The sequence below is a fragment of the Cynara cardunculus genome (assembly GCF_001531365.2).
Source record: "Cynara cardunculus var. scolymus isolate 2C chromosome LG 14, CcrdV1, whole genome shotgun sequence".
NCBI classification, from domain to species: Eukaryota; Viridiplantae; Streptophyta; class Magnoliopsida; order Asterales; family Asteraceae; genus Cynara; species Cynara cardunculus.
In genome coordinates, this window is record NC_037541.1 from 2,861,951 (window position 1) to 2,876,464 (window position 14,514).

The 14,514-nt window shown below is 34.6% G+C and overlaps 2 protein-coding genes and 1 non-coding gene across 3 annotated transcripts; 2 read left to right on the forward strand and 1 right to left on the reverse strand.

Annotated features, from left to right (window-relative positions):
• The first annotated feature begins 2,250 nt into the window (after positions 1-2,250).
• On the forward strand, positions 2,251-2,323 carry TRNAE-CUC. The gene has a single exon. It is a non-coding gene; the product is annotated as a tRNA-Glu (tRNA).
• Positions 2,324-3,619: 1,296 nt separating this feature from the next.
• On the forward strand, positions 3,620-6,207 carry LOC112526525 (60S ribosomal protein L11-like). The gene is made up of 5 exons (XM_025136840.1): positions 3,620-3,719; positions 3,827-3,934; positions 4,022-4,064; positions 4,983-5,178; positions 5,700-6,207. Exons 1-5 carry the CDS (start codon positions 3,717-3,719, stop codon positions 5,896-5,898), a joined length of 549 nt encoding a protein of 182 aa, XP_024992608.1. The 5' UTR covers positions 3,620-3,716; the 3' UTR covers positions 5,899-6,207.
• A 6,416-nt stretch (positions 6,208-12,623) lies between these two features.
• On the reverse strand, positions 12,624-13,989 carry LOC112526887 (receptor-like protein 51). The gene has a single exon (XM_025137321.1). The coding sequence runs from the start codon at positions 13,987-13,989 to the stop codon at positions 12,694-12,696; it is 1,296 nt and encodes a 431-aa protein (XP_024993089.1). The 3' UTR covers positions 12,624-12,693.
• Positions 13,990-14,514: the final 525 nt, after the last annotated feature.

A 14,514-nucleotide genomic window follows, 5' to 3' on the forward strand; every position in this document is an offset into this window, starting at 1 on the left:
CTGTATTTGATTGTGTTTATCTGCAATTAGTTACACGAATTCAGATATGAGATGAAATCGTTTAGGGATGAACGGGTTTAAGAGTTTTAAGAGTTTTTAAGAGTTTTAGCCAAATGTTTTATAAGATAGTATAGATATATTCTAAAAAATTATGAAATAATTAGAATATGTGAGGTTAACACTCTTATGTTTATTCAAAATATATCTACTGGTTTTTTAAAATCATAAATTAATAATTTTTTTCTAAAATTCGTTAACAAATCCAAATTTATAATAATTAATTTGAAATTCTTTTAGTGTGGATGTTTGGGATTGCTTATAAAAATAACTTATTTACTTATTTCGTCGTGACACTGGTAATAAACATTTTTTAGTGTTTGGATATACAACTTATACCGGTGTCACGTCGGTAATAAGAAGTTTTTGAAGAAGTTAAACCATTCTGATTTATAATAAGTTGATAAGTAATTTTGTAGAACAACATAAGTTGTTTCAGATAAGCAATCCCAAAATATATTACATTTAACCTATCAGCTACCAACTAGCTTATTAATAGTTAGCTAGCTTATCAGCTAATTTGCCAAACATAGTCTACATGCAGGGAGTAAGATTGGAATAACATCTCCAACAAGTTTTTTATAATTTATCTAGAATGGAGAATAAAAAGTCGGTTTTTACAGAATTTACATTAAACTCCAACAAATTCTCTATTTTAAAGAATTTCAACATCTACTCTATTATTAAAATATTTATTATTTTATATCACAATATATCTAAAAAACAAATCTCATTTAAAACAACATTTCGCTTTACTCACTATAGAATTTTAGAGAATACATGAGTTTTCTCTATTTAACAGCATCTTCAACATATTTTTTTTTAAATAAAGAAATTAAAATCAAAATATATAAAAAGTTTTACATTTAACTCCAACTGCTTCTCTATAATTTTATTTAAAAAAAAATAAAAAGTCAAAATCTATAAAAAGATTTACATTTAACTTCAGTGGATTGTCTATATTTTTTTAAAATATAGAACTAAAAGTTAATATCTCTAAAAAAGATTTTGTAACATACACACCTTTATATCTCAATTTAAATAACCTACAAATAGTGTTACATGTTTAGTACTGTTTAAATAGTTGGAATAGTGAAGTAATGTAAGGTGTTAGCATTGGTAGATGTCAAAAAAAACAAAGTGTAGTTCTCTATGTGCATAGATGTGCAAAGTATAATGGCTATATAAGAAAGAATTTGCACAAATGTTTTTCTGAGATGAATTTTGGAAATTTTGAGAGTTTGAGGTGAAACTAGACTTGATAAAGAATGCGTAGGCGAAAATCTCATCGAAAACGGAGGGCGAAAAGTTTTAACATAAATAATTAAAAGTCAAGATATCTAAATAAAACTACATTTAACTCCAACAGATTCTTTATTTTAGAGATTTCAACATCTACTATATAATTAAAATATTATATAATTAAATTTATCATCTCAATACATTTTTTTAAAATAAAGTTAACGGTTATATAAACTCTTCAATTCCCTCTAACATAACTTAGGGGGTCGTTTACTAAAAGCTTATTTGGTAATTATCGGGTAATTTTTCTCATCGGATGAATATGACAAAGGCCAAAAATCTTACCCGGCAAGAGTAATGATAAAGATAGAGAGTCTTATCCGGTAAGTGAGGGTGATTACTCTTACCCGGATAAGCTCTTACCAGGTAAATTGTTGCATAGGATACGTTTTGATGTACTACAATCTTACCCAATAAAATAAAATTATAGTATTGACTCATAATGTTAAGCACTTATCGGATAAACATTTAGGTAAACGGTCCCTTAATAGCATCTCCACTAAATTCTCTAAAATAAATAAAATAAGATTTTTATTTTTTATTTTTCTTCAACATGTTTTTTATATTGTTTTCTAAAATAAATAAATTAAATAAAGCTCCAACTAGAAAGTTCTCTAAAACTCAATATGTAAAAAGAAAATTTAATTTTTTTTATTTATTTCCATCAATGAAATTGAGTCATTATTATTTTATATAAATTATTTATAAAAAAATATATTTAAATGATAAATTAATAAAATATTTTAATACTATAATAAATATTGAAATATATAAAGTAGAGAATCTTTTTGGTATTAAATATAATTGTTTTTATAAAAACTAACTTTTGATTTTTTATTTAAATAAGGAATAACAGCATTAATAATATTTATGTGAACTCAACACCAACAATCCGTTGTAGTCTAGTTGGTTAGGATACTCGGCTCTCACCCGAGAGACCCGGGTTCAAGTCCCGGCAACGGAAGCCTTTTTTATTTTTGACCCTTGTGGTTGCTACCAATTTTAAAGTATAGTCCTTAAGCATGATTAAATGTAATTCTGTATCCATGGTTGTCATTTGTTTACGCTTTTGGTCCTTAAGTCTAACGATCGTTTAATTCAATCCGTTAACTGAGTAGTATTTTGGTCTTTTTAGTCCCTTCTTTAGTTTTTTAATCAAAAACTTAAACATGTATTGTTTCCTTGCTACAAACATGACAAACATTGACCACCGTTTTCCATAACCTTTCAGACCCTACTATTTTCATTAAAACTTAAACCTGAATGTAAATCCTCTTGTGATCACAACCGACCTGCACATACAACAATCCTTCCACTTCTACCTACGTCCCTACAACTCCCCCTTGCTCTCTGTTTTCTTTATGTTTCTCTCTGTTATGGCCACCCTAATCCTTTGATTGTCTGTGATTTTCTTCACAACACAAAGTTAATCTAAAATGATGATACAAAGAAATAATAATAAAAAAGATGCAATGTATGTGAAGATCAATCAAAGTAGTTTTGATAGATGATGCTCGTGGTGGTTGTAGACGAGGAGGAGATGGTGAGGGGTTCACGATTTCAGGGAGGGTTTACAATGGTGGGCTTTCCTTAGGGGAGTTGGTGTGAGATGGAGATGGGAGGGGGTGTCTATGACAACTCGATGGAGATTGAGGTTAGAGGTATGGATTTTCTTTTGTTGTCGAATAGGGTAAGGTGTAGGTTGTGGTTTTGCTAGGCTGAAAATGCAAGAATAGATAATGCATATGTGAATCATTGGTAATCCTGAAAAAGATCATTTGGAAAGCATACGTGTAGCCACGTATACTTACCTACCTTTATACCAATTATTCACATATGAAGATTTATATGTTAACTCATACTTTTTTAAACCAATGAATTGTTCATTCGTATTTTCTCGATGTTTTTGACTTTTTCAATTGAACCTCCATGTATGTATAACACACACACACATACACACACATATATATATATATATATATATATGTATAATATAATAAGTGAATAAAAGATATGTATTATTTACACATTATTATATTTAAAGAAAAACAAAAAAATTGATATAAGAACCAAAATACAACTAAGTTAACATATAATTTTTAACAGAAATTAGTCAGGGAAATAAAAAACGTAAGAAAGTGTCAACTACAGGGACCAAAACTGTAATTTACTCTTCTATAAGGGTAAATTTTTGCCAGGTGTGGGGGCTAATATGTCATTTCGCATTCCATCATTTTGTGGAGCGAAACCCTAAGAACGCTTTTAAGTTTCCGATAAAACCCTTCGATCCTCCCTTCGCTTACATTTTGCTCCTGCTTTTCATATCCCTCCCGCCGCCGTACTCATCCGTAACTACGATGGTACGCTCTATCGCAAGTGGTTTATTGTTATCGCTTATTGCTAGGGTTTGATCGAACGGTGTTTTATGTTCGTATGATGATATTGTTGAATGATAAATGTGTTGTAGGCTTCAGAGAGGAAGCAAGCGAATCCAATGAGGGAGATTAAGGTTCAGAAACTGGTTCTCAACATCTCCGTTGGTGAAAGTGGTGATCGTCTTACCCGCGCTGCCAAGGTTGAATTCTCTCTGTCGATCTCCGTGTGTGCAATGTGTGTGTATGCATAAACGTTTTATGATATACTTTCCATTTTTTGGTATTAGGTTTTGGAGCAACTGAGTGGCCAGTCCCCTGTGTTTTCCAAGGGTAAAGATATACTTTACCATTCCTCATCTGTTGTGTTTTTTTTGTGTGTATGTGTATTTTTATAGATTTTCTTATATGGATTGATGAATAAGGTTAAGGTGTTGTTTGTTTACCTCTTGTCAATCTTGTTTGGTAAAAAAAGTATGTCTGTTAATGGTTCTAAAATCCTTTGAATGATTTTGCATGCCTTACTTAACCATTCAGCAACCTAATTTTGTTGTAAACGATTACCAAACAATTATATTTCATTTTGCAATGTATCAGGAGAGCCTCCATTTTGACCACTTAATCATTCTACTTCAAACCATTCAGCAACTACCAAACAGCCCCTAATTAAAGTTTATTTTTGCTACTAGATAGATTGCACACTCATCAATCTGATTAGGGTTTTTTTTTTCTAGACACAATCAGTGTATAGCATATTGTAAGATAATAGAATTTCAGTGATTATTCGATCGCAGTTCCATGTCTAAATTAACGAAAAGGAAAATAGATGCAGTCCCTAACACGGTTTTAGTTAAATATATCATACCATCTATGTAGTTTGACCTTTGTTTTTTATTATTGAATTGTGATTTGGTAATTGCTTTAATATTGTATCAGTGTTGTGGTTTAATGTGTTACTCATCTTTTCTACTAAAATGATTTTATGAACTCTTTCTGAAATTATAGTTGCAACTCTTTTGACATCCATACTTAAATCTGTATACATTCTGTAAGAGTGATTTGCCAACTTAAACGTAGCTTAGTTCTGAGAGTGTTTCAGCTAGTTTTATATCATGATTTTGTCGCTTGTTGAAAAAATTTCTTTGGGTATACAGCTGATGTGATTGATTTGGATTTTTGTTTGTGGTCATAATTCATAAACCGACAAAGGGGATTGAGTGATGTTTATGATTTTGGTGTTGATTGGTACAGCAAGGTACACTGTGAGGTCGTTTGGGATTAGGCGTAATGAAAAGATTGCATGCTATGTCACTGTTAGAGGGGATAAGGCAATGCAGCTCTTGGAGAGTGGTTTGAAGGTCAAGGAATACGAGCTTTTGAGGCGCAACTTTAGTGATACCGGCTGCTTTGGTTTTGGGATTCAGGAGCACATCGATCTTGGTATCAAGTAAGCCAGTGTTATTAAGCAACTGTCTTCAAGTTAATGATGCTTCTCATTCTTTTCACACTTTTCACAAGCCGGTGGTCTTCATAGAAACAATTGTTCTACCGTTGAGGACTTGAGGTAGTGGTAAAGTCCGCATACATACCATATTAAGAGAAAGTTCAAAAGTGAACCATAAATATTCTGAGAAATGTGAGATCTAGTATATGCGTTGATGCATACAGACCATTAAAATATGTATGTATGAATTAGTATATTCATCGATAGAATATATGTATATATCATACATGCGCTATATGTGCAACGTGTATATGCATTGGTATACTCACTGATAAATGAACAAAACAATGCATGTTTTTGAAACAATACAATTTTGACTGATAAATGCATCCTTCAACCTATTCGTCATTTTATTGATTCAAGCCTCTTACCCCAAAATGGGCTGATTTAGTCAGGCTTGATAATCATATTATTTCCAAGAAAACTGTATATTGTTTATTAAAAACCTTCTCTGATGCCTTTAGGTATGATCCATCGACCGGTATCTATGGTATGGACTTCTTTGTCGTTCTAGAACGCCCAGGATACCGTGTTGGCCGCCGCCGTAGGTGCAAGGCCCGTGTTGGTATCCAACATAGAGTTACAAAGGATGACGCAATGAAATGGTTCCAGGTGAAGTATGAAGGAGTTATCCTCAACAAATCCCAACAAATTGGAGCATAGACTTCTTTACGGTAAGCGTTTTCTAGCGGTCTTAACTTTGAATCCGTATCTTGATTAGGCTCACCGGAGATTTTTACATTCATTTTGTTTTCGCTGGTGATCTTCTCTTGTTATAGTAGTTTTTTTAGGCAAGATATCATGGAACCTTCTCTGTTTTTGGTCAGATGTTTTTTGTTAGTATCTTTTGACATGCAGATTTGATTTTGTTGGTGTTATATTTTGCATCATGATATGAGAGATACGATTTTACCCTACCTGCTGGTGTGATATACACCGGTTTGGGTCCGTTTATCTTAGAGATACATTTTTGCTTGGTTTTGTTATGGTGTGATTTTTGTGGATTTTTTCTTTCCTGATCTGAGTGAATAAAGTGATTAAGGAAGGGGGTGTTTGTTTCATTTTGGGGAATGAGAATGAGAATGACTATTCATTTGGCCCAATTTGATCCGTGCTTGCTAATGGTGAAATTGTACTTTTACCTCTTGTATCCGAAATGTCTAATGCTGTCATATGCCATACTTTCTACCGCATTGTTGCCGTAATCTATATAATGGTTCGGACCATTGTAATCTTCTCTCTCGATTTTTCTATGACGAACACAACTTCTTGCTATCTCTTGATTTATCTATGACGAATACAACTTCTTGCTATGCTTGAAAGGTAAGGTGTAAAGATTTTCATTTCCAATACGGTGTACTAACCAATTATAATTAGTATGTAAAATCCAAAATCATGTAAAAGTATAGATGTTATTTAATAATATAAAAATGCAACACAATGAAATTGAATTAATTTTCAAAATCTTTATATTGTAATAAACTATAGAACCTTTTAGGGGTGTTTGGTTTCCAGATTTTGAAGAAAATTTGATGGTGAATTCTATTTTCTTGTTTGATTTTTTTTTTCATGAAAGAAATCTTTAAAATTTTTCAAATTTTGTAAATAAAGTTATTTAATATTTCTTAGCAATTATATGGTATTTTGATGGAATGAATTATCTATTATTATAATACTAAATATGCCTTCAATCCTATGTCCTAATCTCATAAAACCTAGTATGAACTCGTTGACCACTTTCGACCACTGTCATTTGAACCACTGTTGATCACCGCTATCTGAACCACCTTTAATTTGAACCACCATCGATCTAAACCATTGTGGATCATTGCCATATGAACCACCATGGACCACCACTGGTCTGAACCACTGTCGACTATCTTCATCTGAACCACCACGGACCACCATCGATCTGAACCACCGCCAACTACTACCGATTTGAATCACCATCGATCATCATCGATCGGAACAACCACCGATCTGATCCATTGCCAATCTGAATCACCGTCGATCGAAACCACATCTGACCAACACCACTTAAAGCACCACATACCACCACCTATTTGAGTCATTGCCTACCACCGACGACTACCATCGATCTGAATCACCGTCGGACACCGCCGACCACCATCGATTTGAACAACCACTGATCTGAACTACCGCCGTCACCTTCATCTGAACCACCGTGGACCACCGTTGATTTAGTAGTGTCGTTTGGCTTATGGTTATATTTTGGTTGTGTATTTTATATTGTTTAACATATTAAATAATTATTTTGCTCATTTATCAATATTTCATTCAAATTCCAAAGGTACATTCTTTGAACCAAACAAACTGATTTCAATTCCTTAACATATTTCATTCCAATGTCTGCCAACCAAACAAGTAGACAAACCAGACAAAATTCCATTTCTATTCCTTCAAAGTCGAATTCTTTTAACATATTACATTCCATCAAAAAACATTCTGCAAATCAAACGTCATCTTATTTTAAGAAACTAACTGTAGTCAAATTTGTTTTTATTTGGCTTTATTGTTACGAAAAGAAATGTTTAAGAAGTTGACTTTTTATACTCAAAATAAAATCAATTTAATGGAATTTGTCAATTATGTTGCGTTCTCGAGTCTTATTTTATAAAGAAAATGAAGGAAAAAGGAAGAAAAGTAAGAGTGAATGAAATAATCTCATGTTATTGAGCTTTCTTTAGGAGGGAAAATGAAAGAAAACAAATAAAAAATACCATATAATCGTAGTGTTATTATTAAAATTAGTTTTGAGACAAAAGGAGTAGTTAAAATTTAGAATGCCAACATTCAATAATCCGTTGTAGTCTAGTTGGTTAGGATACCTCCACAGCTGGTTCTTGTCTCGACAACGAAAGTGGTCAATCCCCGACCATTTTACCTTCCACAACCCCTTGGACCCTCCCATTTCACTTACAACTTAAACCCTATGTGTGTGAAGATCAGTCAAAGTAGTTTTGAAGGTTGACGGTGCTCACAACGGTTGTAAAATAGAGGGTTGGAGGTGTCCATTTTTTGTCGTTGGATAGGGGCCGAGGTTCAATGGGAAATGAGAAAGAGGGGTAGGGAGTAGGTTTGTTGTCGTTATGAACGAAGGTAGATAAGGGTAGAAGGTCTGGGATCTTGTGTGTATTTATATTAGGGGTGAGCAGCGGAACCGGGTACCCACTTGCGGAACCGATTGAGAATGGTTCCGGTTACGGTTCTCAAGTTTTCGGAACCGTTACCGCCGGAACCGGTTCCGGGACCGGGTACCCGGAACCGGCGGGTACCCTGTATTTTTCACTTAAAAAATATAATTAATTGTCTTTTAATACTAAATTTAAATTAAGTAAAAAACTTAGAACTCTATATTAGATTTTTGGTCCCGCCTCTACGCCTCATACTCTTGGGCCTGAGGCCTCTAACCGTGAGAATTTGAAACGAGATTCAGGATCATCGCAGTCACGAGATAAAATGATTCGTATTTTTTTCAAATTGTGTGTTTAGTTGGATACGTAGTATATAATCGTTAAACTTTGAACATTTACAATTATAGTATGTAATCGTTAAACTTTCAACATTTCCTATTAGTCTATTATGATTTGTAACCGTTAAACAATATTTGTAACCATTATTCCGTATAATTTGTATTTTTGTTTATTTATTTAGTGTTTTGGCAATGTTTTATTTTTTATTTCTAAATAACAAAATTTTAATATTTTAGGAAGCGGATACCCGGAACCGGTTCCCGGCGGTTCCGGTTCCAAAAATTCAAGAACCGCTCTAACCAGTTCCGGTTCCAATATCTCAAGAACCGCCGGTTCCGGTTCCGGTTCCTGTCAAATAGGGCGGGTACCCGTCTATGTTCACCCCTAATTTATTTATATATGTAGTGGACTATTTGAATAATAAAGATAAAAATAAATAAATAATTCATATTTGAATCATCGCAAATCTAAAAAAATCCATTTGAAAATGCATGTGTATCTACGTTCACCTATCTACCTTTGTATCAATTATTCACATTTGAAAATGTACATGTGAACCATATTTTTAAACCAATAATTCACATATGAATCATCGATTTCGTTGTTCTTAATGTTATTGCCTTTTTATTTAAACCACCATGCATATATAACTATATATTTAACATAATAAATAATAAATAAATAAAATATACATTTTATAATATATTATTTATATTAAAAAAAAATAAAAAAAAAATGAGAAAAGGAACAAAACACAATTAAGCTAACAGATTTTTTAATGGAAGTTAGTCAGAGGGACTAAAAATGTAAGAAAGTGGAAACCACCGGTACCGGAAGTCTATTTGATCGAGTTTGACCAACCGTTCCTTTCCAAGTGTCTCCACCGTTTCCAACCGTTCCTTTCCAACTGTCTCCAACCGTTTAACAAACCGTTTGACCGATAATCTCCAACCATTTTCAAGCGTTGGCAACCGTCTCCAACTGTTTGCAACCGTTTGCCCCAACACTTCGGTAAACTCTTGCTGGTAAGAGTCTCCATCAAAACAATATCGTGCTTATCAAGTAAGAGTTGTCATGAATTCTTTTTGAAATTACACTTGCAACCCTTTTAGGAAGACAAGGCAATGTAGCTCTTGGAGAGTGGTTTGAAGGTCAAGGAATAAGAGCTTTTGAGGCACAAATTTAGTGATACTGGCTGCTTTGGTTTCGGTATTCAGGAGCACATTGATCTTGGTATCAAGCAAGTCGGTGTTATGAAGCAACTGTGTCGAAGTTAATGGTGCTTCTCTTTCTTTTCACACACTTTCCACAAGCTGGGGTCTTCACAAAAACAAATGCTCTACCCTTTAGGTAGAGGTCAAGTCCACTTACATCCCACTGCCTAGACCTTCCTATATATATACACCATATTAGGAGAAAGTTGAAATGAGAACCATAAATATTTTGAGAACTCCGAAAACTAGTATAGACATTGATGCATATACACTACCAAACAGATGCGGGTGAATTAGCTGCCTTTATCAATGGCATGGGCACTCGAAGGAAAGGTATAAAGATTTCCATTGTCCCTATGGTATGGACTTCTTTGTCGTTCTAGAGCGCCCAAGATACTGTGTCGGACGTTGCCGTAGGTTGGTAGGTGCAAGGCCTGTGTTGGTATCCAACATAGAGTTACAAAGGATGACAAAGTGAAAAGGTTCCATGTGAAGTACAAATGTTTTCTACTAGTATCTTCGGACAGAGGTTTGATGCTTCTGAATCCATTGTATTAGTTCCGAGAATCTTTCCTCAGAGGCACGGAAAGGGTCCAAGCCATAGGAAAGACGGCAACTTGAGAGTGTGGAGGAGGGGAAAGGGCGCTCGAAGCAAAAGGAACGTTACAGCCATTGTGGTAAAAACATGAGCAAAACAAGGACCAAGAGTCTTACCCGAAAGCGTGTATGATGCCTAATTATCTTCCCCAATGATTTTAACGAGGACACCTGCATCTACTAGCCTCACTCTAACGACGTTAGGTTTATAGGACGTCTAAACTATTTAAACGTACTGATAAAATATTTTATAGGACTTCATTTTATGAAACCAAACAAAAAGCATCATATCTAAGAATGTTACAATAGGTTTATAGGATGGTTTTGAACGTTTTAACAAGTTTTTTAGCATGTTTTTGAAATAAAGTATTTTATTAATATATCACAAAAAGTAGTGTATGGTATAAGAAAAAGAATGATTAAAAAGCAGTAAAAGTAATGATGTTACACATAATTCCATCAACAACATCTCATCACTATGTTTCCCACTCACCATCTTAGAAACATTATTTATACTTTAAGTAACCCTCTATCCAAACGATGGATTATCTGGTAAGTGTTTATCGGTAATAATCAGCATTTTAATTTTTTTAATGGGTCAGGGTTGTAGGTCATCAAAATAGTATCGTATATAACAACTTATTGGTAAGAGTCGTCATCTTCACTTACCGGGTAAGATTCTCCTTGCCATGCTTATCTGGTAAGATAAATAAATAACTTAGTAAGCACTTACCAGTTAAGCGTTTAGGGAACGATCCTTGAATATCATGGTTCTAAATAATTCTTTATGGGCTCGTTAACGTAGTATGGCATCAAGGCTTGACTTCAGCGCTACGTTAACCCCTGTGGCTCCACTCTAAGGCTTGACTTCGCTGTAACGAGTTATGGCATGTCATGACGTGTCATTTTGTAAGATATGAGTTTTTTTTTAATTTCTAAATAAACATTAAAAGGAAATATAAAAACTTTAAACCCTAAATAGATAAATCATTACTCTCATTCCCGTGCATGATGAGCGGAACACGAATTTGAAGATTGAAAAAGTAGTGAGTAGACACTCAAGAGATCTAATCCAGATTTTACACTCTTGATCATTTTCTTATAAGCTCGATATATTTGATATAAATGGTTCTTCTTTCCCATTTAGTTTTATAACTTTATATTAATTTTGCATTAATCTATGGTATTATTCAAACACTAACACACAAGTGTTTATATATATAGGAGGTTTACTTTGCAAACCATGTTATTTGTACCTATGCCACTATAGAGCACACATTAAAAAATGTCGTGACCTCGTCATAACTCGTACGACTTCAGGTTTGAAGTCGTTGGCACGTCATACTGTCATCTAGAAACTTCCCAAATATTTATCATAGTATATCAATTGTGATATTTTTTTAAATAAAGAAGGTAGTAGAGAAGATAAAATTCAATAAATCTTAGAATTTTCTAAAAATAATTTGCTTAAGAGTGATAAATGAAATTTTATTTTTTTCATCGGTAAAAGTCTTTGAAATTAAATGTTTTATTAGAGAAAAATAATATTTAATGTTGTAATTTCTAAAATTAAAAACCTATTGAATCGAATGAATTTTTGTTTGAATATTTTGGTTTTTCACTCTCAATTTTAAAGAAAATTTATGTTAGAGAATGTTTAAATAAAGGTTGATCGGACAAAATAGTCATTTTTCTCATATAAATTGGTTTTCCAACCATTAATCTCCATAATTCACCTAAATATCACTACGTCCGTATGTTCTACGTTCGCCATTTGTGGACCCAGCTAAAAGACAATTTTTTTTGTCAGATTTGACCCATGAAGTCCACAATTATAACGTCTGAGTCTACAATTGCGACGACCAGAACCACAACTGCAACAGCTAGGTCCACATTTGAATTTTTTTTGGTCTTGTAACTAGGTCCGCAAGTGGCGAACGTAAGACTTGTGGAGGTAGTGATATTTATTGTAAATTATGGAGAGGAATGACTAGACCAATTTATTTAAGATGAACGGCTATTTTGATCAATTTTACTTAAATAAATCGAACTTATAATCATTAAGCATGAAGAAACCTTAATACAACAAATGTATATATATAATAATTCGAAAATTGGATCATAAAATGTGATCCCAAAATCTAAAAGTGAATCTAACACTTGAATAACAAAACCAAAAAAATTATGAGGAAAACAGCTGCAGAAAGTCCAATTGCCACACCAAGAACCACCTTACTCGGCCCCCTATCAACATGCACTTGATTCTTCTTTTCTACGTTATCATCACCACCACCGCCTTCACCATCATCATCACCACCGCCACTGCCTGCATCATCCACCGATGACGGCGGTTCATTGGTCGCCGGTGGTGGCAAGACCGGCATTCCGTGTTTATCACAAGCAGCAATCCCAAGCTTTACGTCCTCTGAAATAGTTGAATGATTATAACACAGATCATCGTTTCCATTAATCTTGAACACATCCAATCTCTTGATAAAGGATGCATTAAAAGGCAGGATTCCATGGAAATGGTTGTTTTCGAGGTTCAGATACTTTAATTCCTTCATTTCTGAGATGAACTCCGGGATTGCTCCATTGAATTGATTCGAACCCAGATCCATATAGACTAACCCGGGAATGGCGGATATGGATCCGGGTATTGGACCTGATAACGAGTTCGATGATAAAGATAGATTTTTAAGAGAAACCAAGTTGCCAAATGAATCGGGTAAGATTCCATTGAGATTATTTGATGAAAAGTTCAAGACTTTAAGGTTTTCCAGGCGAGTTAATGATGTGGGTATTGATCCTTTGAGTTTGTTTTGGGAGAAATCGATGTGGGTTAGATTTGGATTCCAATCTTTTGGGAGATATCCGGTGAGATGTGTGTTGGAGAGGGTGATCTTGGTTAAAGATTTCATGTTGGAGGTGATGATGTGGATGCCAGAGGCTTTGATGGGGTCGCCGGAGATGTAGAGTTCGGTGAGGTTATGGAGTCGGCTGAGGAAAACTCCAGTGAGGCGTTGGAGGGAGTTGACGGAGGTGAAATATCGGAGGTTATTGGAGAGGGAGGTGGGGAAGTGGACGACTGGAGTGTGGCAGTTGAGGAAAGTAATGGAGGTGAGAGTGGATAGGGAGGAGAGGGCGGTGGTGGAAAGGTGGAGATCGGAGGAGCAGTTTGTAAGACGGAGTGAGAGGAGGTGGCGGAATGTGGTGGTGGCGGTGTCGCAGGTGGTGGTGGTGCAGGGATCGTGGGTGGTTGGGATGTGGAGAAATTGTAGGGCTCTTAGTTGCTCAGGGTCAAGGGTGGAGGAGGTGGTAGAAGACGACGGAGGTTGAGCCTGAAGAGTTTTTTTGGTGGATATCGCCGGAGCAGGGACGGTGGCGGTGGGGTATAGGAGGAGGAGGTGGAGGAGGAAGAAGGTGGTGGCGATGGTGGAAGCTCTCATCGTTGCGTTTCTTTTTCTCGAGTGTAGTGATTTGATGATAACTGTTTTTAAGGTTTTGAAGGAGTACATACGAAGAAAGGGAGACAGAGTGAAATTACTATTTTACCCCTCCTATCAATGCAGATGATATATAGAGTTGGTCATGTGGTATACCTTCTTTATATGGTTTGGTGGTCGATGATGATTAAGGGTTCGAAATTATTAAATGGTCGAAATGATTAAAAGGTTCTCATGATATAGGGTAACATGAAATATAATTGTTTGATAATTATACACAATGAAATTAGGGCTTTTAATGATTGAGGGAGATCAATGATACAAAATCATTCAAAGGGTTTTAAAACCATTGTGCGTTTGGTATGCAGACTACATAGGACAGGACGGGACAAAAAAAATAGTCCCATGTTTGGCATCCCATGGACAAAAAAAACATGGGACAAGGTGGAACTATTTTTAATTTTAGTGGGACAAATCTTGATATTTCTTGTTCCATAAAAAAAGCTGAAATATGGGACTAAAGTTAAA

Bases quoted from the DNA above. Each gene is read 5' to 3' on its own strand.
- LOC112526525 (XM_025136840.1), top strand. The intron at 4,065-4,982 runs GTAAAGATATAC...TGATTGGTACAG, and splicing joins GTCCCCTGTGTTTTCCAAGG to CAAGGTACACTGTGAGGTCG. The intron at 5,179-5,699 runs GTAAGCCAGTGT...TGATGCCTTTAG, and splicing joins CACATCGATCTTGGTATCAA to GTATGATCCATCGACCGGTA.
- LOC112526887 (XM_025137321.1), bottom strand. From the start codon at position 13,989: ATGAGAGCTTCCACCATCGCCACCACCTTCTTCCTCCTCCACCTCCTC.